The following is a 23,296-nucleotide window of genomic DNA, read 5'->3' on the forward strand; positions in this document are numbered from 1 at the left end:
TGTATTGAAACTCTTCCAACCAGATGCAATCTGAAAAGAAGGAAGATAATTAAAGATGCCGCCTGCCAATTGTGTTATGTAGATATTGAAAGTACAGCACATGCTCTTCAACAATCGTTTATGATTGCTTGGGCATGCTGGTATAGAAGGAATCAATGTGTGTTTGAGGAAAAACAGTTGGAAGCAGTAGAGGTAATCAATCATGCTATTTGTTTGTACAAGACTTATAAGGCAATGAAAGGCCTTAATAATAATAGTATTCAGAAAATGAGCAAGTGGCAATTGCCTCCACAAGGAATGACAAAACTCAACGTGGAGGCAGCAATAATGGAGCCTTTAGAGATCGAATTAATTTCTATATTGAGAGGATTGCAATTTTGTATTTCTCTTGGTTTGCAATCTTTAAGCATTGAGATTTTAGCTCAAGAGTTATCAAAATCTAACTTGTCCAATTCTATGTTTGGGAATGTGGTGACAGATATCAAGCAGATGTAGGCTCGAATACCAATTTGCTCAATTGTGCATGTCAATAGGTAAGCAAATGAATTAGTATATAGATTAGCAAGGTTTGCAAGAAATGTTAGTGATACAAGTGCATGGTGTTAGTCTGTTCTTCCTAATGTTTAACAAGTCCTATGGACTGAGTTACTTTTGTGATAATGGTTTTTTATTTTTATTTTTTATTTTTTTTATTCTACGCTACTTTTGTAATAATTAGACAAGTGGTTATTCCTATATCAAGAAAAAGGATTCTAAACTTAAAAATTAAAAAATAAAATAAATAATTTAATTATTTTAAAATTTAAAATAAAAATTATATTTTAATAATATTTTATTTAAAATTTAAATTTTATCTTATTTTATCTATTTCATTTGCTTAAGAAAACGAGGGGGAGAGCCAAAAACTTTATTTAAAAAAGAGCCAAAAACTTTATTTAAAAAAATAAAAATAAAGGAAAAATATAGTTACAAGTATAATTGTGTATTAATCTGTACATTAATTTGATGTGATTGGTCAAAAAGTAAATTTTATTAAAAATAGTATTAATTTAAATTTTAAATATGAATAAATCAGTATTGATATGCAGATTAATACGTGACTTTATTTATATGTAACAAAACTCAAAAGAAAAATGATAACCAAAAAATAATAAAAGACAAGCGTCAGAATTGAAAATTCCAAACAGCCAAAGGTGAGAAATACAATCGCTTTCGTGAACAGTCGGAGTCTTTCCTAGAAAGAGAGGGGTCTGGCGGGTTGGGTGAGGATCCTTCCTTGTGCTTTTTGCCATTGCTTGCATCGACCCTCTTGTCAACGCCTATCTGAATTCCGCATATTTTCTTTAATCCCTTTTTGCGATCCTTCAATCGATTACAATCATGGCTACAACTGGGAACAAGAACATTAATGCCAAATTGGTGAGGATTTTGATCACTTAAAGTCTCTTTTTTGAGCTCGTTTCCGTTCGTTTCGGTGCTCGGTATAATTTTAATGTCTTCTTTCGTTTTGGTATGTGTCTGTTTTCGTGCAAATTTTGATGTGGGTTTGCTTTGATTCTGAAGACATCTAACTCTCTTCTGGATAATTTTGATTCACACTGTGATGTGGGTTTAGCTTAATTGTCAAGAATTTTGATTGGGCTTTAGATTTTTTTATGCCAATTCCGATACGTCCGGCTTGATCTTCAAGAATTTGTTCATCTGTTTTTATGTAATTTTAATTTATTGTTTTAACTTGCTTTGATACTCAATAATTTTGTTCGGATTGTTCATGATTCGGTTGCGAATTCCGATGCGGCTTGGGCTTATTTATATGTATTTTTTTCTAACTGTGCTGGGCATATATGTTTGTATTTTTCGTCACTGTCTGATGGAGATCATATTCTTAAATATTGGATATTGCTTTATAAAAAATTTAAGAATATGATTTCCGCATGTATCCCAAACGTCATAATAAAAAAACTACACAAAAAAAAAAGAAGAAGAAAAAAACAAACTACACAGACCTAGCTTGCACGGTTAGCAGGAGATCCTTATGAAGTTATGGTGGCCTCAAGGGGGAAGATCTCTCTGCTCATGCATGGTGAGCGGGGTGAGGAGATTTACTTCTCGTGCTTGTCTCTTCGCCTCCAACAATTCGCTTGGTAGGGCTGATTAACTTAGCAAGTTGGTAACAACCTATTTAACTCGCCATAGATAATCAGCAAGTTGGTAACAACCTATTTAACTTGCCATAGACTGCATAACTTATATAATTAAATTAAATTTGGTCACTGAAAAAAAAAACATTATGACCACAGTATTGACTAATGATGATGCTCAGGCTTTTATGAAGTTCTGTGTTGGAATGCAATCTTATTTTTTTAATTGTTTTGTTCACAACCTGTGTAGTTAGACCATGCTTTTTGCGTTTCTTAATAATCAAAATTTCTGTTTCCTGTTAACAAATTAGGTTAGGTCAATTGTTTGGATTAGTGCAATCCATTTATATTAAGCAGGTCAAAATGAGCCGGATTTTGTTTGAGTCAATCGGATATTATTTGTTTATTAAATGAGTTATGCGGGTGACCCAACATGACTTGTTTATTTACACGGGTTGTGTGAGGATTGAAGGATTTAACATGTATAATTAAATGAGTTTTGTTAGGCTAGGGCCATATAGTTTTCTTTTGTTTTTCTTATATAGGTAGGCTAGAGCCATATACTTGTATGGCCATAACTCATCCAACCAATAAATTGTGTTGCCACCCCTATTGCTTGGGGTGGCTAACCATATCCTCAAGGGATAAAATGAAGGGGGTGGTCTGGCCACCTCAAGTTATTTATTTATTTTTAGTTACGTATGAACCAGAGACGTGGAGTCACCCTATGTGGGGGGAGTGTAATACTTTTATTGTAATGCCCCAATAGAAGGCCCAAACCAAATAGTCTATAGTCTAAAAGGACTAGTTAATGATACAATTGTGGCCTCATTAGAACCTTATAAAGAGCAAGAACTTCTCATTCCTAAGTAATATGGGATTTCATACACCACCTACCCTCACTTATCATATGGGGTATCACATTTGCCCACATTGAGAATATGAATAACACAGATAGAGGGGGTAATTTATAAAGGTGGTCATGGATTCTAAGTTCCACATTAGCTATTTATTAAGTGAATCCGAGCTTTCTAAGAGATTATAGAGAAACTTTAAATTTACTAGTCTTTTTGAGATAATGGCTTAGATGGGGTACTTTCCTTGGGTCGGTACATATGGAATTGAGGCCAGTAGGTAAGGTCAGCCATGAGATATCAGAGCACTGCTTGATATGGCTCGATGAGGGGAAGTTACCTAATGTACCTACCCTATGTGGGTTATTGCATAGGGTGATTATATGCTTAATGTGGGACTGGGCTGTTGCAGGGAGAGTAATAGATACACAAAGTGGATTCTACAATATTTATTACTGCCTAGAAAATTCACATGGGCATTAATTAATGCTGTAAGAACCATTTTATTTATCTATTTCTCTCACGTTCTAGACCCTAAAGTTTGGGTAGAAACTTTAGAGAGTCCTAATCCCAAAATTCGTAATACTACTTGCCATATTCCTGTCTGATTAGGGTCTGCTTTATATACGTGGTATTTATTATTATTTTACTCTTGGGATTGTTCATGCTTTTCATGCAAACCCATATGTTGTTTGAGGCATTTATTTATTTCTTGATGCTCTTAAACAAATTTTGATTTAGTTCTGAATAATGCTGGGATGCTTGCGGTATTGTAGTGGTGATTTGCTTTATTTTGTTCCCCCCTCCCTTTTTCCTTTCTTTCTGCACAGGTGGGTCAAATTATGAATTTAGGTTTTAGGTTATGAATATTTGTTCAATTCATCAGCTTTTTTTTCTTAATTTCCTTTTCTTTTTTTGTAATTTTTTTAAATGATCCTGACTGACACAAGGGTAATATTTGATGTTTTGCTTCAGGTACTTCTTGGTGATGTTGGAGCTGGGAAGTCTAGTTTAGTCTTGCGCTTTGTCAAAGGGCAATTTATTGAGTTTCAGGTTTGGTGCTAATAATAATATTGGATCTATTATATTCTCAATTAAAGCTCTGCCTCTTTGATCCTGGAACTGATCTTTTGCCATGTAACTTCTGTAGGAATCCACAATAGGTGCTGCCTTTTTCTCACAAACTTTGGCTGTAAATGATGCAACAGTAAAATTTGAGATTTGGGATACAGCTGGTCAAGAGAGATACCATAGCTTGGCTCCTATGTACTACAGAGGAGCTGCTGCTGGAATTATTGTGTATGATATTACAAACCAAGTGAGTCATGAGAAAATGGAATGTATACCTATTCCCACTTCACGTGTTTTGCATTTTTGAAGGGAAGGTTTTTATTTTTTTTATTTTTTGCTTTGCTCCTTGTGAGGAGATTCATCCACTCTGCTTTTCACTCTTCTTCCCTACTGATGTTTACATATGGATACAGACATGCACATAGAGAGATGAGGGTGTCATAATAACTTTTTTTCCTCTCTAAACAATCTACTATGAATTTTAATAGAATTTGAAAATTAAAATTGTAGCATTGTCAATAAATATTCGCAAAGGCCTCATAGTATGATTTGCTGAAATTTTAGATTTTTTGGCTGAAGGAAATGGTTTAGGCCAGTTTGCTAAAATCTGTCAGCAGTTTAGATGTTTATGGAAAGTCTGGATTTTGGTTGATAATGCTGACAGTTGGCTTTGTTGCTATTAGTCAAATTAAGCAAACTTTTTTTTCCCTTCTCTTTTAGGCCTCATTTGAGCGGGCAAAAAAATGGGTCCAAGAGCTTCAAGCACAAGGTAGTGTTTTACATTCTTATGTTTCATAGAAAAAAAACGTGTATATACCTGTCTCTTTATTGGCCATTGCATGTAGCCTCCTTCATGTAGGACTTTATAGTCCTACATCTGAATCTGTTACAGCATCGATTGAATTTAATAATTTGTATTAACTGCATTAGAAGAACATTAAATTGTATTACTAACTTCCTTTTTATGACATTAAATTTTCAACATTACTTAAAATACTGTTATTTTCCTATTTATTGTTACAAGGCAATCCAAATATGGTCATGGCACTGGCTGGCAACAAAGCGGATTTGCTAGATATGAGAAAGGTGGCAGCAGAGGCAAGCATCTGATTCCTGCTTTAGTTAATATGCTTAATTGTTAATTGCAGTAAATTGTGCAATCTGTGCAAACTGTATTGGCTTAACAACACCATTAAAATTGTGATGTTTCAAACAGTTAGTAATTATTTCTTCTTTCTTTTCTTTTCTTTTTTCTGTTTTTTTTTGGTGGGTTGTGCGTTTTGTGTTTTTTTGGTGTGTGTGTTGTTGGGGGGGGGGGGGGGGGGGGGTTTGCTGGTTGCTTCATTTAGGTTAGTTTCTAATTTAATGTAGGACCAACCTCTATAAAATGAATCACATGCCAAAACTGGATTCTTATTTCATCTTTCTTCTTCCTCACGTGACGACAAATTATCTAATATTTGGGTGAGCATTTTAACTCCCAGAAGATTTCTGTTAATTGAATCAAAATGTCAATGCATAGCATTATTGTGCAAGTGCTTATTAATCCTTGAGGAAACAGTTTAATTTGATACCTAAAGTTTAGAAACCTACCGACGAGTCCAGAAATAATTTTAAAAGTTGCCACTAGGCCCTTTTGAAAAATCAATATTAAGAGAAATAACATATGCCACATGGGTAGCTATTCATTTGGCATAGCTATATTAACAAGAATTTCTAAATTTAAAGTTTTTATTTTATTTTATTTTATTAGATACCCAAAAAAAAGAAAAAATGCAGAAGATTTATTTATTTATTTTTTTCCCTTAATCTGTAGATAAGGATTTTATTGATGAGAACTAGGCATAGGATATTCAGACCATTGAAGTCTAATAACATCGACCACTGTAATAAAGTGTGAAAAACAAAGCTCTTAGCTTGTCTCCATTGACCGCTCATGATCTTCAAAGCTTTTGTCATTCCTCTCCCTTCAAAGACACCACCATAAGCAAATGGGAACCATCTTCCATATTGCTATGATTTGCGCGTTACCATGCAAACCTTTCCAATTTGCTAGGAAGTCAACTACCCTTCTTGACATCACCCAAGCTATCCCCACCCTAGCAAAAAAATCATTCCATAAGGTTGTGGCCACCTTGCAATGAAGAAGTAAATGGCCTACAGTCTCTCATCTCTTTCTGCACACGCAACAACACCAAGCAAAGGAATCAAAATTAACTGATAGCCAATACTAACAGGCAAGGGGTGGTAAGAAGTGAACATGTTTCCAAAGTTGTCATGTAGGCATTGCCCAATCTTTTCTATCTATCCTTAGAAGTAGGGCGAGTGTCTGAAGACCAGGTTATCACTTGGGGTCAGGTTATTTACTGGACTGGTTCCCATGTTGGGGAAGATAGAATAATATATGAAGGAAAGAAAATCTGCATGATATGTCCATTACATACATTTTTTAGGGTCTATTTGATAAAAGGAATAAACAAATAAAAGGAAGGAAATGAATGTGCTATGTCTAGTTCATACATTTTTTAAGGGCTGATAACTTAGCTTGTCTACTTGGAGAGATCTGTTTTTTTTAAGGCATTGCCCGAGTACACAGGGATTGTACAAAGAATCTGCCTAAAGTACCTGTAAGCACTAGGGAGGGATACAAGCAAATTATGAAAATTGTCCTCATTAAAAATAATGACCAAAGCCCAAGAAAGAAATATTATAAAGGAATCTCTTCAGCTCTAACAAGGAACGCTCCCAGTCTTCAAAACACCTCTTATTTCTTTCCTTCCACAAACACCACATAATACAATGAGGGATCACTTTCCACATAGCGGCAATGTGAACATTTCCCCTAATACCTGTCCAGCATTTAAAAGTATCCAAAACTCTTCCAGGCATAACCCATGCCACACCAGTCTGATTAAGGATCTCATTCCACAATAAAACCGAGCCACCGCACAATGTAACAATAGATGGTCCACGGATTCCCCATTTTTCTTACACAAGAAGCATCAATCCATAATAATGAGACCATGTTTCCTCAAATTGTCAGTGGTGAGGATTTTTCCAAGGGATTACTGAATGAATTATTCTTAATAATTCTAGGCTAGATCACAGGCTGGAACCTGCTTCTGGTTGACATTATTTTCGTTAGTTTCAGCGTACATCCACATGATTTATGTTTATTAGTTTGTGTGTTACTTATCTAATTGCTAGTTTGGTACAGGAAGCTCAAGCATATGCTCAGGAGAATGGCCTTTACTTCATGGAAACCTCTGCAAAAACTGCAGCTAATGTCAATGACATCTTCCACGAGATAGGTATGTTTCTATGATAGTTGTTTTAGGTTAGGGAATCATCTCCATATGAGGACATTTAGTGAAAACCCAGTTTAGATTGTATGCAGCCTTTTGCGTTTAGTATTTAATTTTGCGAGATCTGTTTCTCTACTTGTACTTCACTGGTTGTTGTAGGCGGGTAAGTTATTTAGGAGAAAGTCCGTTGAAATATTTCTGACTTGTTGCCCATGACAATAATTCCAAACACTTATGAGGACCAACCTAATCTATCCAGCAACTTTTTCATTGCCAATGTCTGCCATGAATGGAGAAACACAAAATTTCTCCGTCTATGGGCAGAGTGTTTGCTCATGTATGATTCCTCTGTTTTTGACATTGTGACTGATTCTGTTGTGTTTTTCTGTACAGCAAAAAGATTACCTCGAGTGCAACCAGTCCAGAATCCATCAGGAATGGTTCTTATGGATAGACCTGCAGACAGGGTAGCAAGTGCAACTTGTTGCTCTTAAAGAATCTGCCGCTAGCTGTGTGCTTGTATCTTTATCAGCTTCTGTGGTGCACAGTAGAAATCAACCGTGTACTTGTCTAGTTTTTGTCTGTGCACAACTCATTTAGAACTGTACATGCATGTTCGGATGCTTTGTTTTTTGCAGTAAATGATTGTGGATATATGGTCTACTAATGAAATGAAACAGTGTGGTGTGCTTCATTTTCAGTTGCAAATTGAAAAGGTTCAGCTTCGAATAAACAATACTTGTTTGTGACATCGAGAAGCGAGCAAGATTGTAAGCAGATATGTTACCGCTTATTGTAACAAGCTCAAGCTGCCAATAAAAGAGTGCAGAAGCAGACATTGTTGTAACCAGAACCTTCCCTCGATCACAACCTTAGTTTTTGTTACTAAACATGATCAGTGAGTTTGACCTACTTGAGTATGCGAATCAGACAATTGATCATCGCTGTATACAAAGGTTCATCTATGACAGGCTGGGATTTCGATCTTCTTGAACTTGACCAAACTACGAGGCAAAGAATTGGGGAGACGCAATGTGTTTTACAGCATTTAGTGCTGCCCAGACTGAATATCAACTCTTAATGAGAAGTGCTTTTCACTTTCATCATTCCTAACGTCGTATCAAATAATTAAAAATAATTTATTATTTTTTTACTTATCTATAATACATTTTATACCACATAAAATAGTTTCAAAATGATGATGATTAAAATAGTTTGGAAAAAACTGAGCCTAGGGACAATAGCATTATTTGTAGTTGGTTAGGGACGTTTCTAGTTTCACCTTTTAAAATTTTTACGAAAAGTTAGGTTACTATACGAGATAAATAGGTGAGCGTGCATAAGAGTAGTCTCATATGCTTCTCTAAACGTTCATATTCTCCAAAGAGAAATATTTTTTGCAGTCAGGAAATACAGTCGGCGTGCAGTCGTGGAAAAAAAGTGAATTAATACGGGACCTACATGAAAAAAAAATTATTTTTATAACTTTTTTTTTATTCATGTAGGTCCCCCTGAATATAAAATAATTTTTTTATAATTTTTTTTATTCATTCCGTACAGCTGACTGCACGCCGACTGCATTTGCCGACTGTATCTAACAAAGCCCTTCTCCAAAATATCGAAGAAAGTTTGGGGAAAAACTTCTTCTTTCTTCCCTCCCAACTGGTTCCCTAAATTAAGGATTTCATTTTGGGTTTTCTACGGTGGTTGTCCAAATATGAGGAGCCAGTATACATTCCTAACTCTTTTGTTTATCCTTTTCTCACTCTGTTATCCCATGTGATACTCTTGTCCCAAACCCTGGATGGTATCGGTCCTCTCTCACATTGTTTGTGTCCATTGAAGGCAACCCCTCTATAGCTCTTTGATAGGTAAGTTTCTGCCCTTCTCACTGACAGACTAGCCTCACACACGTTCAAACTCTCTCATTGGTTTCATTTGAGAGAAATCCTAGTTTCGAATCCATATACTCAGTGTATATTCATGTGTTCCGTTGGTTCTTTGTGAGCTGGAAATCGAAATTGAAACCCCATCGATAACTGATTGTACATTGATATCTCACATGTCTTTGTCTGAGCTTCTCTGTGGTTTCACCAAGTGAGATTTTGTTAGAGATTTGGAAAGCAATTTAAAGAAAATCAGTTCAGTGAGTTTCTTTCATTTATGCTTTGTGTAATTTTTGTGATTTTCATACTCTACAATGAAGTCTTTGTGCTATGTTCTCTGAGTTGGGTTTTCTATTGTTACTCGCTTTGAGCACTATGATTTTTTGATTTGAGCCACAATGATTCTATGATTTGAGCCACTGTGATTTAAGCCTTTATGATTCCATGTTCATTGAGTTGGATTTGAGCCAATGTGATTATATAATTTGAGCCACCGATGTGTTCATTCTATGATTTTCATACTATCCAATCTCATGGTGATTTGCATGATTCTTTGATTTAAGGAAGCTGTTGCTGTGATTTTTGAATATAAGGAAGCTGTTGTTGCGATATTTGGACAATATTGGTTGTTGGGATATTTAACTTACACAGATGTCATTTGTGATTTCTTGATTAATGTTGTGTTGTTGGCTTACCTGGTTCTTGTTGTTAATTGGTTATTTCCCTTTTTGTTTAGTTATACCTTTGTCTTTTGCAGCTTTTGGTGTTGCTATAGGGCTCTTGTTGGGGATGTACGTTGTAAGGCTGTGATGATGGTTCATTTTTTTTTTTTTGGAAGTCTAAAATCACAAGTGCTGTGAATTGGGCTCAATCGATATGGTAGGGTAACCGGATGACCATCTTTATTGTGATAGTTTCACAAAGGCAACCGGGGGTTAAATGTGTTGCAACCATTCGAGCTTACACTCCTTTCCCAAGCATGCTATTAAAAAAAGAAAAACTATTATGAGTATCAAGGGGAAATATTTGTAATACTTGGTTGTTACTTATCCCCTATTTACTTATTCTCAATTTGTTATATGTTGTGTTGTGGTCCCTGCAACGATGCAATTCTACCTAGTGAGAAAAACAAATACCTAGGACAGTTTCAACCTTGTTGCATCAAGGGGCACTTTGCCCAAGTTTAGATAATGTCTGAAACGTTTAGTCTAGAAAATGGCCTTGGATCCTACAATTTTATGAAGAATAAGGGCTTTGAATCATAATAATCACTATAATTTTGAGTAGGGATCTCGAATAATTATTCTAAACTGTTTCAAGTTTTAAAACTAGTGACTGGGACTATCTTATCAAATTGAATCTTTGTGAATAAATGATGAAACTTTCCTTTTGTAAACTTAGTAGTATGTTTGTCTTAGAACTTTGGAGTAGTTATTTTAACTACGTTATGGGCGTCACAACCATTGAAGTTTCCCGCGAGTATCAACCTTTGTATCTCATCTTTGTAATCCATTCTTTAGAGCAATCTGTGTATTTCTACTGAGATGGATTTCAAAACCAATTTCCCGCACGATTATTTTCCTATATTTTTTATTTTCTTCTAAGCAATCTTTTTATTTTCTTGGGATGAGCGACCTTGCTTCTTAAAAGGGGGAGGAGTAATCCATTTGCACTTGTTAATTTATTAAATTTATTAATCTGCACTTGTTTAACTTTCTCAATGAACATTTTTGGGCAAGTAGCTAATAGTTGAATGTTCTTCTTTGGCACACCCTCCCTTTTATCTCTCTTTTGTTTGCAAGCCTTTGTTTTCTTTTTATAGCCTTTCTCAACCCTCATACTTGTTGTTCTGGGTTTATGTGGATTTCTATTTTTCTCCTTTTGCTTGAAAATAAGTGAAGCAAACCTTGTTGGCACATCAACTATAATTTTTATTATTGTTTTAATTTACACATTATTAGTTTCAAATGTATTTATGGGGAGGTGAATTTTAGTCTCTTCTTGTGGTTCTTCTTCAATCACCTACTCCACGAGGTGAACTGTGAGTTGAATAATTAAGTCTTTGCCTAAGTTTTTTTACCTCTTCTACTTTTTGAGAAAACCCATCCACTAGTTTGCAATGTGTTGCACCCCTTTCATTGTTTGACCAGAAACCTTATACATTAAGATTTAGTTGTTCCATGATGTTCTTGTTTGACCTTTTCATTGCTATTTGTTCCATTTAGCAGGTTGTTCTGTTCCATTTAGCATGTTGTTCTATTTCATTTAGCATGTTTTTATGTTCCATTTACCATGCTGTTTTGTTCCATTTAGGGGGCTCTTTGTTTTGCTACCTCGTTCATCCTAACTGATGGTTGGATTTGTTTGTTGGCAATTATACTATATAGCCTTTAGCTATGATGAAGGCAAATGAGTGTGGATAAAGAAAAATTGGCACATACTCAATGGCAGGGTAACCCGAATGGCCAATGAATACTGGCAACCGATGTTGCAGCCATTGAAGAAATTGCCACTTCCTATATGTCATCATTCATTTTCTGAGTTGGTTTGCAATATCTGTCTCAATTGCTTTTGAGCTTCTAACATGTTTAGTTGAACTGTTCATGATCTATAATTAGTATAACCTGATGGATTCATAAGGCCATAGACATATGTTCTTCATGAACCTCCTCAATGTAGACTAATCGGTGCAAAATTGCAAGTGATAAGAAGAGTATCGTCCTCAGGGATTGGTACCTTACTTTTACCAAATACTAAAATTATATTAATATCGATTTTATCTAGAGGAATCACTAAGATTTTTGTATTTGCAAATTAAACTAAGATCAACTCAAAGAGAAATACGCAAAGGAAATAAAACTGACGTTCGAAGATCAAATTAATGGGAAAGAAAACTTCTAGGAAATCGATTTCACCTAATTCTTCACTATGCTTTTCTCATCCAGTTAATTTAATTTAATTCTTTTTTGTTCATTAGCAAATCTCTAATTCATCCAACAGCCTCTTTCAATAATCAATTGGAAATTATTCTTGTTCATCAATTCACACAAGAATATGCAAATTAATAAAACAAGAAAGCAATAAGACCAATGATTTAATTACTATATAGGTTCATACAAGTCTTTCGATCTCTATACTTGCCTATGCTGAAATATTCAAGATCTACCCTATGATTCCCTCTTTCGATAGCAAATCACAAGATTAAATATCATATAATCAATGGCTAGTTAATTAGAAGCAATAAACTCAGATAAACAAAGAGAGAATTGCCTTAAATTAGTATAGACAATCAAGCATAGTTCGGAACTAGGTTACATCGTTTTCCTAGAATAAATAAAATTTAGCTCATGCTAGAAATGGAATTCAACATAAATGAATTCACCATAATTGTTCTGAGAATATTGGAAGAAAATAAACGCTGAAAAATACTCCTTGTAGCCGCAACTCGTCTTCAAAAATTCAAGGAAATGGTTCAATGCCTTTCTCCCGTCTGTGCTCGTGTATGATTCCAAAACAGATGTTTTGAATCCTTCTAGCTGTGTTTTTCTGTCCCAAAAAATATTCTTCAGTCAAAAGATACGATGTTCGCTCGAGCAGGGTGTTGAGCGCACATCGAGCGTTCGAATCTGCTTGATTTCGCTCGAGCGGCCAATGTCTCCCGCTCGAGCGATCTTTGTTTTCCTGCAACCCGTTTGAGCTCATTGTCGAGCGGCAGTTGAGCATTTGAATCTGCCTGAATTCGCTCGAGCGGCCAAAAGCCTCCGCTCGAGCGATCTTGTAAAATCTGCAATACGAAATTTTGCAAGTCATCAAATACCCCCAAACTTATAACTTTGTTTGTCCTCAAACAAAAAGAAAAGTAAATGATAGTTTAGGCAATATCAACTCGACCCCAAAGAGAAGTATCATCACTCACCAAGCTTTTATGAATTTAGATTTCATCACTAGTATCTTACTCTTCTAACATCAAAGATAGCAAGAAAATCAATAAAAAATTTTACAATTTGTCAAGCAAGAGTTAGGCGTTTACTTCAACTTAAAATTAAGACCTTGAGTGTGTGTGTGATATAGTCAATTTAACCTCAAAATACCTGCAAACTCAGATAAAAGTAAAACAAATAAAATCAGAAGAATTCTCTCAAAACTTAACCCCATAAGTCCAGTTTTCAGAAATTATCTCCACTAATGTAGTCAACACCAAAAATTAGAGATCAATAGGTCTTTAATAAGGTTGTAATGATAGGCCACAGGGTGAGGGTTAAGAAAGAACTGGATATGAAAAATCAAAGCAAACTGGAAAAATACTTAGTGAAAAGAACACTAAAAGAGATACCCACATGATTCAAATCATAGCTCTTTCTTGGCAATATGCTCATACTTGTGGCATTATTGTTGCTGTAATCACTGAAACAATACCAACAATTCCTTTAACAAAATCTGAGGTGATACATATTCCGCTTAGTGACTTCTTTTTCTTTTGTTTTTTTTTCCTCTTTTTTTTTTTTTCCTTTTTTTTTAAACTATCTTTCTTCTTCTTCTTCTTTGATCAAATAGAGAGAGCAAACATAATACAGTTCATTATGAAACAAATTTTCTCTTTTAAATGTAACTCTCCACCAAAATATTTTCTCAAACTATCAAAGGTAGATTCATTGTTTTTCAGGCTTAGAGCGGCCATGGTTTATATAGTTCAAAGAATAAATAAAGGCTTATGAAGGCTCAAGGGGGTTGACTATGGAAACACACCATGTAATGATGGCATGATATTTAGGACGGCTGGGAAAGCTTTTTGGTTATGCCAAAGAAATGCCTAGATCATTTCTCTATTATTTGGTCTCAACTAGGATTTCGCCTCAAGGACCCATCAACGGATTCTAGAGCAAAGCAAAATCGAACTTCCATTTTTCAATTAATTCAACTTCTTGTCTTCATAAGCAAAATGGAATAAGAGAAAAACGACTATGTGCTCAATTATGTTCAAGGTCAAAGATTTAAACCAAAGTACCCACAAAACTCCACTTGACATAAAAGAAATTTTTGAAAATTTTTCTCAAAATCATCTTTAATCACAAATTTCAGAGTCATAGAGAATTAAATCTAACTCCAATGCATGCTTGGTAAGAGAATCAGACAACCCATCAACAACCCAAGACTTAGAAAACAAGAGGATCAAATGACTATAGGAAAGTTTATACCCCCAAACTTAAACTAAACAATGCCCTCATTGTAATGCAAAAGTAAAAAGGATTGAAGAAATAAAAGGAACTTCCCTAGTTTCATGATGAATCTTTCGTAGTTTAAAATTTTTCAGCTCTTTATTCATGCTAAATAAACCTGCACAAAAAATCAAATTATTAAAACTAAATAAATAAAGATAATAAAATAAATGAAAGAATGAAAGATAGATCTATGAAAGATAATTTTTCAGCCTCCCATAAGCGCTTGTTTTAAAGTCTACAGCCAGACTTTTCAATTTTCATCAATTAGGATCTCCAAGAGGAATAAATGCATAGTTCTTCTCCATTTGTTCTCCATAGTAGTGCTTCAATCTCTGACCATTAACTCTGAAAATATTCCCTGTCTTGTCCTTCAAAACTATTGCTCCAAAAGAGAAAACTTCATGAATTGTATAAGGACTTGTCCATCTTGACTTTAACTTTCCTGGGAAGAGTTTGAGTCATGAATTGAAGAGTAAAATTTGTTGTCTTGGTGCAAACTCTCGCCTAAGAATCTGTTCGTCATGCCACTTCTTCGTCCTTTCTTTATAGATCTTTGCATTTTCATATGCATCATTCCGGAACTCTTCCATCTCATTCAATTGAAGAAGTCACTTTTCACCTGTTGCTTTCAAATCAAAGTTAAACTTTTTTACAGCCCAATAAGCTCTATGCTCCAACTCCACAGGAAGATGACATGCCTTTCCAAACACTAATCGGTATGGAGACATCCTGATAGGTGTTTTAAAGGCTGTACGGTATGCCCACAAAGCATCATCAAGCTTCTTTGCCAAATCCTTTCTATTGGTTTTGACCGTCTTTTCAAGGATGTTCTTGATTTCTCTATTTGAAATTTCAGCTTGGCCATTAGTTTGAGGATGGTAAGCAAGTGCTATCTTGTGCTTTACACCATATTTAGAAAGAAGATTATCAAACAACTTGTTGCAAAAGTGAGTCCCTTCATCACTAATAATAGCTCGTGGAGTGCCAAATCTTGTGAATATATTCTTGTGCAGAAATTTGAGCACTACCTTTGCATCATTTGTTGTTGTAGCAATTGCTTCTACCCATTTTGACACATAGTCAGCTAATAAGATATAAGCAAAACCAAAAGAAGGAGGAAAAGACCCTATAAAATCTATTCTCCAAACATCAAACAACTCAACTTCTAAAATACCTTTCAGTGGTGACTCATGACGCCTTGAAATATTCCCCATACATTGGCACCAGTCACAAGTTTTCACCAAAGTGTAACTATCACAAAAAATAGAAGGCCAAAAGAATCCACTTTGAAGTACCTTAGCTGCTGTACGGGTGGCTCCAAAGTGTCCTCCATATGATGAGGAATGGCAATGATGGAGGATGTCTTGCATCTCTTCTTCTGGCACACATCTTCGAATGATTTGATCTGGGCATCTTTTGAACAACAAAGGCTCATCCCAAAGATAATAATTCACATCATGCAGAAACTTCTTGCGTTGATGGTAAGTAAGATCAGGTGGTAAAACTTTACAAGCTAGGTAGTTAACAATATCTGCATACCACAGAAGCTTGATCTCACATGCAAACAACTGCTCATCAGGGAATGCCTCTTGGACCACTGAATCTGGTCTTTCTTCCTCTTGCTCTAACTGAGAGAGATGGTCAGCCACTAAATTTTTACTTCCTTTCTTGTCTCGAATCTCCAAATTAAATTCTTGAAGAAGTAGGATTCAACGAATTAGCCTAGGCTTAGCATCCTTCTTGCCAAACAAATAGTGAAGTGCTGCATGATTAGTGAACACTATCACCTTTGTACCAATGAGGTAAGACTGAAATTTATCACAAGCAAACACCACAGCAAGTATCTCCTTCTCAGTTGTTGTATAATCGAACTGAACTTCATTCAATATCCGGCTTGCATAATAGATGGCTCTAAACAGCTTGTCTCGCCTTTGCCCCAACATTGCTCTAATTGCAAAGTCACTTGCATCGCACATAACTTCAAAAGGTTGACTCCAATTAGGCACAATCACAATTGGTGCTGAAATTAGTTTCTCCTTGATTGCATTAAAGGCCTGCAAACAAACAACATTAAAGTCAAATGCAGAATTTTTCTCAAGAAGATTACATAAAGGTTTAGAGAGTTTAGAAAAATCTTTGATAAATCTTCTATAAAATCCCGCATGTCCTAGAAAACTTCTGATTCCCTTCACATTCTTTGGAGGTGGTAGTTTCACTATGGTTGCAATTTTGGCTCGATCCACCTCAATTCCTTTAGATGACACTCTATGGCCAAGCACGATCCCTTCTTGAATCATGAAATGATACTTCTCCTAATTCAGGACTAGATTTTTATCTTCACATCTCTACAAAACAAGAGATAAGTTATGCAAACAATGATCAAAAGATGTACCAAAAACTAAAAAGTCATCCATGAAAATTTCCATTATATCTTCCATCATGTCAGAAAAGATAGCCATCATGAAACGTTAAAATGTCGCAGGGGCTTTGCATAATCCAAAGGGTATTCTCCTAAAAGTAAACGTTCTATAGGGGCATGTGAATGTAGTTTTCTCTTGATTTTCAGGAGCTATGGCAATCTGATTATACCCCGAATAACCATCTAAAAAGCAATAGTAAGAGTACCCAGCCAATTGATCCAACATTTGATCAATGAATGGAAGCGGAAAATGATCATTCCTTGTTACTTTATTCAACTTGCGGTAATCCATGTATACACGACATCCCATAACTGTTCTTGTAGGAATGAACTCATTATTGTCATTTTTCACCACCGTCATTCCACCCTTCTTTGGTACAACTTGCACTGGACTTACCCATGAGCTGTCTGAAATAGCATAAATGATTCCAGCATTAAGGAGTTTCAAAATTTCAGCTCTCACTACTTCCTTCATTGCTGGATTTAATCTTTTTTGGTGCTCAATCGTTGGCTTGTAAAGCTTCTCCATTAAAATCTTGTGCATACAAATGGAGGGATTTATTCCTTTTATGTCAGAAATAGTCCATCCCAAGGCTATTCTATGCTCCCTCAATACACACAGCAACTTTTCCTCTTCTTCGGTTGTGAGTGATGTAGCAACAATCACTGGAAAGGTATCACTATCACCCAAGAACGCATAGCGAAGATGCTCAGGTAATTGCTTCAACTCCAGAGTTGTATTTTTCTGCATCTTTTCTTTAGTATTTTCAGATTCACTTTTTGGTACCACCGGCTCTAGCTTCCCCAGTTCATTACTAAGTGATGTAACCTACTGCAATGCTCCCAAAGCAAAAACATAGTGGAGAAATTTTTCTCTAACAAAAGGTAAGTTAGATTCACAAATAGCAGAATTATTAAACTTATAAGCATGATATGAAGTGGTGATACATCGTTCTAGGTGATCGGATGGCATATCTTCTTGAAAGGCCTCTTCTACACATTTCTTAATGACATTTACCCGAAAGCAAGTACTTGGATCTTCTAGGAATTTCATGGCTTGGTAGATGTTGAACATAACTTCTTCCTTATTAACTCTCAATGTTAATTCACCATTTTGAACATCAATCAAAGCCCTTCCCGTAGCCAAGAATGGTCGACCAAGAATTAGTGAGACATCTTCATCTTCCTCTATATCTAACACCACAAAATCAGCAGGAAAAATAAATTTATCCACCTTTACCAATACGTCTTCTATGATTCCACGTGGATACTTGATGGATCGATCCGTTAGTTGCAAGAAAATTGTTGTGTGCTTCATCTCTCCAAGTCCTAATTTCCTGCAAACAGAAAGTGGCATAAAATTAATGCTAGCGCCAAGATCACATAAAACTCTATCAAAAAATGAATTTTTAATAGTGCAAGGCAAAGTGAAACTCCCCGAATCTTTTAATTTTTGAGGTAATTTCTTTTGAAGAATGGCACTGCATTCTTCAGAAAGTTTCACTGTTTCAAACTCCTCCAATTTTCTCTTCTTGGAAATGATGTCCTTCAGAAATTTGACATAGTTTGGCATTTGTTCCAAGACATCTGCAAAAGGAATATTAATGTGAATTTTCTTAAAAATATCCAAAAACTTAGAAAATTGTTTATCTAATTTTTGCTTTTGAAAATGCTGAGGGTAAGGAAGTGGAGGAGCAAGAATAGGAGGATTGTCAGGAAATGAAATTACTGGAGGCAAGTCTGTCTCTCTTAGTGTATCATTGACAATCTCCTCTTCTTCTACTTGATCTTTGCTTTGGCCATTGTTCGCAGCGGTAAGGGTGGACTTGCTCTTCTTTAATGGTGACCTCTTAATTTCTTTTGCACTCCTAAGTGTGATGGCTTTACATTGTTCCTTTGGATTCACTTCAATGTTGCTAGGAAAAGCTTATCTTTGTTGGGCATTAATGGTAGTGGCTAGTTGCCCAATTTGCACTTCAAGATTTTTCATAGTGGCTCCCATATTGCTACAATGAGTCTCAATGTTGTCCAACCGTGAATCAGTCTTTTTAAACCTTGCATTGGTCTCCTGAACAAAGAAAACCATGACATCCTTAAGTGACATCTTCTTCTCACTTGGTTGGCTATCAAATCCTGGAGGATGTTGAGGTTGTAACACATTTTTTGTATTTCCATATGACAAATTCTCATAATTTCTAAGCCCTGGATGATAGTAATGAGGCATAGGATTACCACAATAGTTGTAGTTTCGATTGTTGATGTATTGAACTTGTTCTTGACTCGCTTCATTACTTGGAACTGTTATACTTGTAGATGCAACATATTCTGTACTTTGTGGTATCCTTTGTGTTGTCAAGGCTGAAATCTGATGAGATAGAGTAGCTACTTGAGCTGAAAGGGTTGCTATCGGCTCCAAGTCATGAATTCCAGCAACCTTCTTAGCCAAAGTCCTCTCAGTTGGCCATTGATAGTTGTTTGAGGCAATTTCTTCCAAAAGGGTAGTAGCACCCTCAACTGTCTTTGACATCAAAGTGCCACCAGCAGCAGCATCAACTATAGTTCGAGTTTGCCCATTTAACCCATTATAGAACATCTGAACTTGTAATCAATCTGGCAATTCATGTTGTGGGCAACGTCGAACCAAGTCTTTATACCTTTCCCACGCTTCATAGAGTGACTTAAAATCATTTTGCTTGAATTGACCAATCTCACTCCTGAGTTGGACTGTTTTTGCAGGAGGAAAGAATTTATTAAGAAACTTCTCAGCCATGTCTTGCCAACTAGTGATGCTTCCCGGTTGTAGAGATTGTAGCCAACCTCTAGCCTTGTCCCTCAAAGAAAAAGGAAACAATCTCAGTCTAATGGTGTCTTCAGTAACACCATTGATCTTCACAGTGTAGCAAATATCCAAGAACATTACCAAATGAATATTGGGATCATCTAGTGGCGATCCACTGAATTAAGCCTGCTGCACCATGCTAATCAAAGCTGGTTTGAGCTCAAAGTTGTTGGCATTAATAGTCTGGCACCTTATACTTGAGTAATTCCCATTCACATTTGGCCGTACATAATCATTCAAGGTGCGTGGTAATGCCTCATTTTCTTCTTCAGCCATGGCTAGTATCTTATTTCTTCTTCGTGATCTAAGAGTTCTTTCAATCTCCGGATCAAAAGGAATAATATCACGAGATCTAGCACGGCGCATCCAACGTAAAAAACACACCTGTAAAACAAAAAAAAAAATGAAATATAAATTAAAATAAAATTCTAAATTAAAACCAAGATTACTTTGTATCAATATTGGCAAAAAATAAGAATAAATCAATCCCCAGCAACAACGCCAAAAACTTGATCGTTGCAAAATTGCAAGTGCACAGTATCATAGTTTTATAATAAAGTGATAAGAAGAGTATCGTCCTCAGGGATTGATACTTTACTTTTGTCAAATACCAAAATTATTCTAATCTCAATTTTATCTAGAGGAATCACTAAGATTTTTGTAGTTACAAATTAAACTAAGATCAACTCAAAGAGAAATACGCAAAGGAAATAAAACTGACGTTTGGAGATCAAATTAATGGGAAAGAAAACTTCTAGGAAATCGATTTCACGTTATTCTTCACTATGTTTTTCTTATCCAGCTAATTTAATTTAATTCTTTTTTGTTCATTAGCAAATCTCTAATTTATCCAACAGCCTCTTTCGATAGTCAATTAGAAATTATTCTTATTCATCAATTCACACAAGAATATGCAAATTAATAAAGCTAGAAAGCAATAAAACCAATGATTTAATTACTACATAGGTTCATACAAGTCTTTCGATCTCTATACTTTCCTATGCTGAAATATTCAAGATCTATCCTATGATTCCCTCTTTCGATAGCAAATCACAAGATTAAATATCATCTAATCAATGACCAGTTAATTAGAAGCAATAAACTCAGAATAAATCAGATAAACAAAGAGAGAATTGCCTTAAATTAGCATAGACAATCAAGCATAGTTTGGAACTAGGTTACATCATTTTCCTAGAATAAATAAAATTTAGCTCATGCTAGAAATAGAATTCAACATAAACGAATTCACCATAATTGTTTTGAGAATATTGGAAGAAAATAAACGCTAAAAAATACTCATCGCAGCTGCAACTCGTCTTCAAAAACTCAAGGAAATGGTTCAATGCCTTTCTCCCATCTGTGCTTGTGTATGATTCCAAAACAGATGATTTGAATCATTCTAGCTGTGTTTTTCTATCCCAAAAAATGTTCTCCAGTCAAAAGGTACGGCCATAGAGTGAAAAATCACTTTTATATGGTGTGACGGCGGAAGACCCTAGATCTGTCAAAATACGATGTTCGCTCGAGCGGGGTGTCGAGCACACATCGAGCGTTCGACTCTGCTTGATTTCGCTTGAGCGTCCTATCGAGCGCACATCGAGCGTTCGACTTTGCCTGATTTCGCTCGAGCGGCCAATGTCTCCGCTCGAGTGATCTTTGTTTTCCAGCAACTCGCTTGAGCTCACTGTCGAGCGGCAGTCGAGCGTTTGAATCTGTCTGAATTCGCTCGAGCGGCCAAAATCATCCGCTCGAGCGATCTTGTAAAATCTGCAATATGAAATTTTGCAAGTCATCACGGACCCTAACTGTAACAATCCGCTCCTCATTTCTTTTATAGTTACGAGCCTTGTTCTACGTGCCAAATCTCGATGGCATGTTTTTAAAGATACCAAGTGGATTTTTAAAACAAGCTCAGTAGTTTAAAGCTTACGAATATTTTAAATGTCCTGAAATATTTATATGTAATATTTCTAGTATTATCGAAGTAAGTTTTTTTTTTAAATACCACAATTATAATATTTTTGAAGAGCTCCAAAAATATTATAATGCTCTTCAAAAATATTATAATTGTGAAAAATTATTTAATTTAAATGATTTTTGTTATTTAAAAATATTATTAGATTTAAAATATGTTAAAAAATCTAAAATAATTTAAATGATTTTATTCCTTTAAATAATTAACAAGACTTCATCATTTTAATTAATGATGAAGGAATATTATTTTATGAACTTTATTTTATAAAATAATATTCTATTTTATCTCCTCTCACTGTTTTAAATTAAATAAATACTTATGCATTTTTAAATCAGTATTTAAACTCATTGTTAGATCGTTTTGAAGATCCCAAGATGAATGACATGGATTAAATATCTAAGCCCCTAGTTTTTTTCCTCCTCTCTCTCTCCTCTCCTTTTCTCCAGCCCAACTGTTTGCCTTCCCCATGGCTGTGTGTCACCTCTTTTTAGCCTGGTGCCATCGCATGCAGCCCAGCCTCACCTCCACCACCGACAACTCCCCCTTAAGCCGACAAGTCCACCCTTATTGGTGGTGAGTCACACAGTAGCCCTCTCTCTCTCCTCCTTCACCTATTACGAAATTGGTTTCAAGTCCATTTCTTCCTCCTTGCATCACTGATCTCCGCCGGCACCACCATCCCATGGGCTTCCTCTCCATAGCCTCCTTTCCCTTCAACTCTCTCTCTCTGTTGCACCACATACATACACACGCACGGAAACCATATGGTTTCTCCTCCATGTCGCTGTACATGGCTACCCACACCACCACCAACGGCCTCCCCTGACCACCATGACCTTACTTAGTCATTCCCAGGCCCAGTTGAAGTCCCCATCTCCCTCACTCTCTCCCACTCTTATGGGTGTTTCCTCACCTTGCACGGCCTAGATCTGTCGTAGGACCACCGTCCAGCCACCACCTCACCACCTCGCCACCACACCTCCCTCAAGATCCTCCACGCATAGCCAAGCTCCCTTAGCTCTCCTTCTCCATTCCCATGCTTTGAGACCCACAACCCAAAACTCCTCCACGGACCATCGTGTGCCACCTCGACACCACCATGAGGCCACAACTCTAGGACTACAACCAAACATTTCCCTGCTCTATGGCCACAACCAAACCTGTCTCGAGATAGCGGTGATGTGGCTTGTAGTACGAGGTGACAGGTGTCACCTTGTAGTTAACTTATGGTTTAGGGTATGTGCAAAGTGATGAGATAGTATACGAGTAGTGCAGTGAAAGTATGACAGGGGTCATGACATAACTCGGGATTTGTCTCGAGCTATGTGACGTGATGGAAATGTAGTGGTGAATGGAGCCCTGTCGTGTCAAGTGTTGGGATGAACTTGCAAAGGGGCCGGGAAGTAGGAAGGTCCTGCTGATTGGGTTTGAGTAGAAGTTGATATCGGAGCATGGAGCTTGTTTATACAAGCGGGCGTTTATTAAACTATAAGTTGATCTTAGGTGAAAAAGGATAATGTACATGTGCATCTGATGAGACACGTGTACCAGATGGATTTACCATATATAATGGGTAATCTATCCTAA

The 23,296-nt window shown here is 36.1% G+C and overlaps 1 protein-coding gene, 1 long non-coding RNA gene and 1 other non-coding gene across 4 annotated transcripts; all 3 read left to right on the top strand.

The window, feature by feature from the left end:
* Positions 1 to 1,176: 1,176 nt before the first annotated feature.
* On the top strand, positions 1,177 to 8,065 carry LOC122276565 (ras-related protein RABF2b). Its single transcript, XM_043086390.1, has 7 exons — positions 1,177 to 1,419; positions 3,971 to 4,048; positions 4,146 to 4,313; positions 4,787 to 4,835; positions 5,091 to 5,164; positions 7,284 to 7,377; positions 7,765 to 8,065. Exons 1-7 carry the CDS (start codon positions 1,381 to 1,383, stop codon positions 7,863 to 7,865), a joined length of 603 nt encoding a protein of 200 aa, XP_042942324.1. The 5' UTR covers positions 1,177 to 1,380; the 3' UTR covers positions 7,866 to 8,065.
* Positions 8,066 to 8,851: 786 nt separating this feature from the next.
* LOC122276566 lies at positions 8,852 to 11,905 on the top strand. Of its 2 annotated transcripts, none has more exons than XR_006228894.1 (2): positions 8,852 to 9,517; positions 11,571 to 11,905. It is a non-coding gene; the product is annotated as an uncharacterized LOC122276566 (long non-coding RNA). The 2 variants fall into 2 exon arrangements; XR_006228893.1 differs by having other exon boundaries at positions 8,852 to 9,242.
* Positions 11,906 to 19,510: 7,605 nt separating this feature from the next.
* LOC122277848 lies at positions 19,511 to 19,616 on the top strand. The gene has a single exon (XR_006229156.1). It is a non-coding gene; the product is annotated as a small nucleolar RNA R71 (small nucleolar RNA).
* The last annotated feature ends 3,680 nt before the right edge of the window (positions 19,617 to 23,296 follow it).

Source organism: Carya illinoinensis, chromosome 9 (genome assembly GCF_018687715.1).
Source record: "Carya illinoinensis cultivar Pawnee chromosome 9, C.illinoinensisPawnee_v1, whole genome shotgun sequence".
In the NCBI taxonomy this organism is placed as follows: domain Eukaryota; kingdom Viridiplantae; phylum Streptophyta; class Magnoliopsida; order Fagales; family Juglandaceae; genus Carya; species Carya illinoinensis.

Coding starts and splice junctions, on each gene's coding strand:
- LOC122276565 (XM_043086390.1), top strand. CDS start 1,381: ATGGCTACAACTGGGAACAAGAACATTAATGCCAAATTG. Junction 1,420..3,970: donor AGAACATTAATGCCAAATTG/GTGAGGATTTTG, acceptor GTTTTGCTTCAG/GTACTTCTTGGTGATGTTGG. Junction 4,049..4,145: donor GGCAATTTATTGAGTTTCAG/GTTTGGTGCTAA, acceptor TAACTTCTGTAG/GAATCCACAATAGGTGCTGC.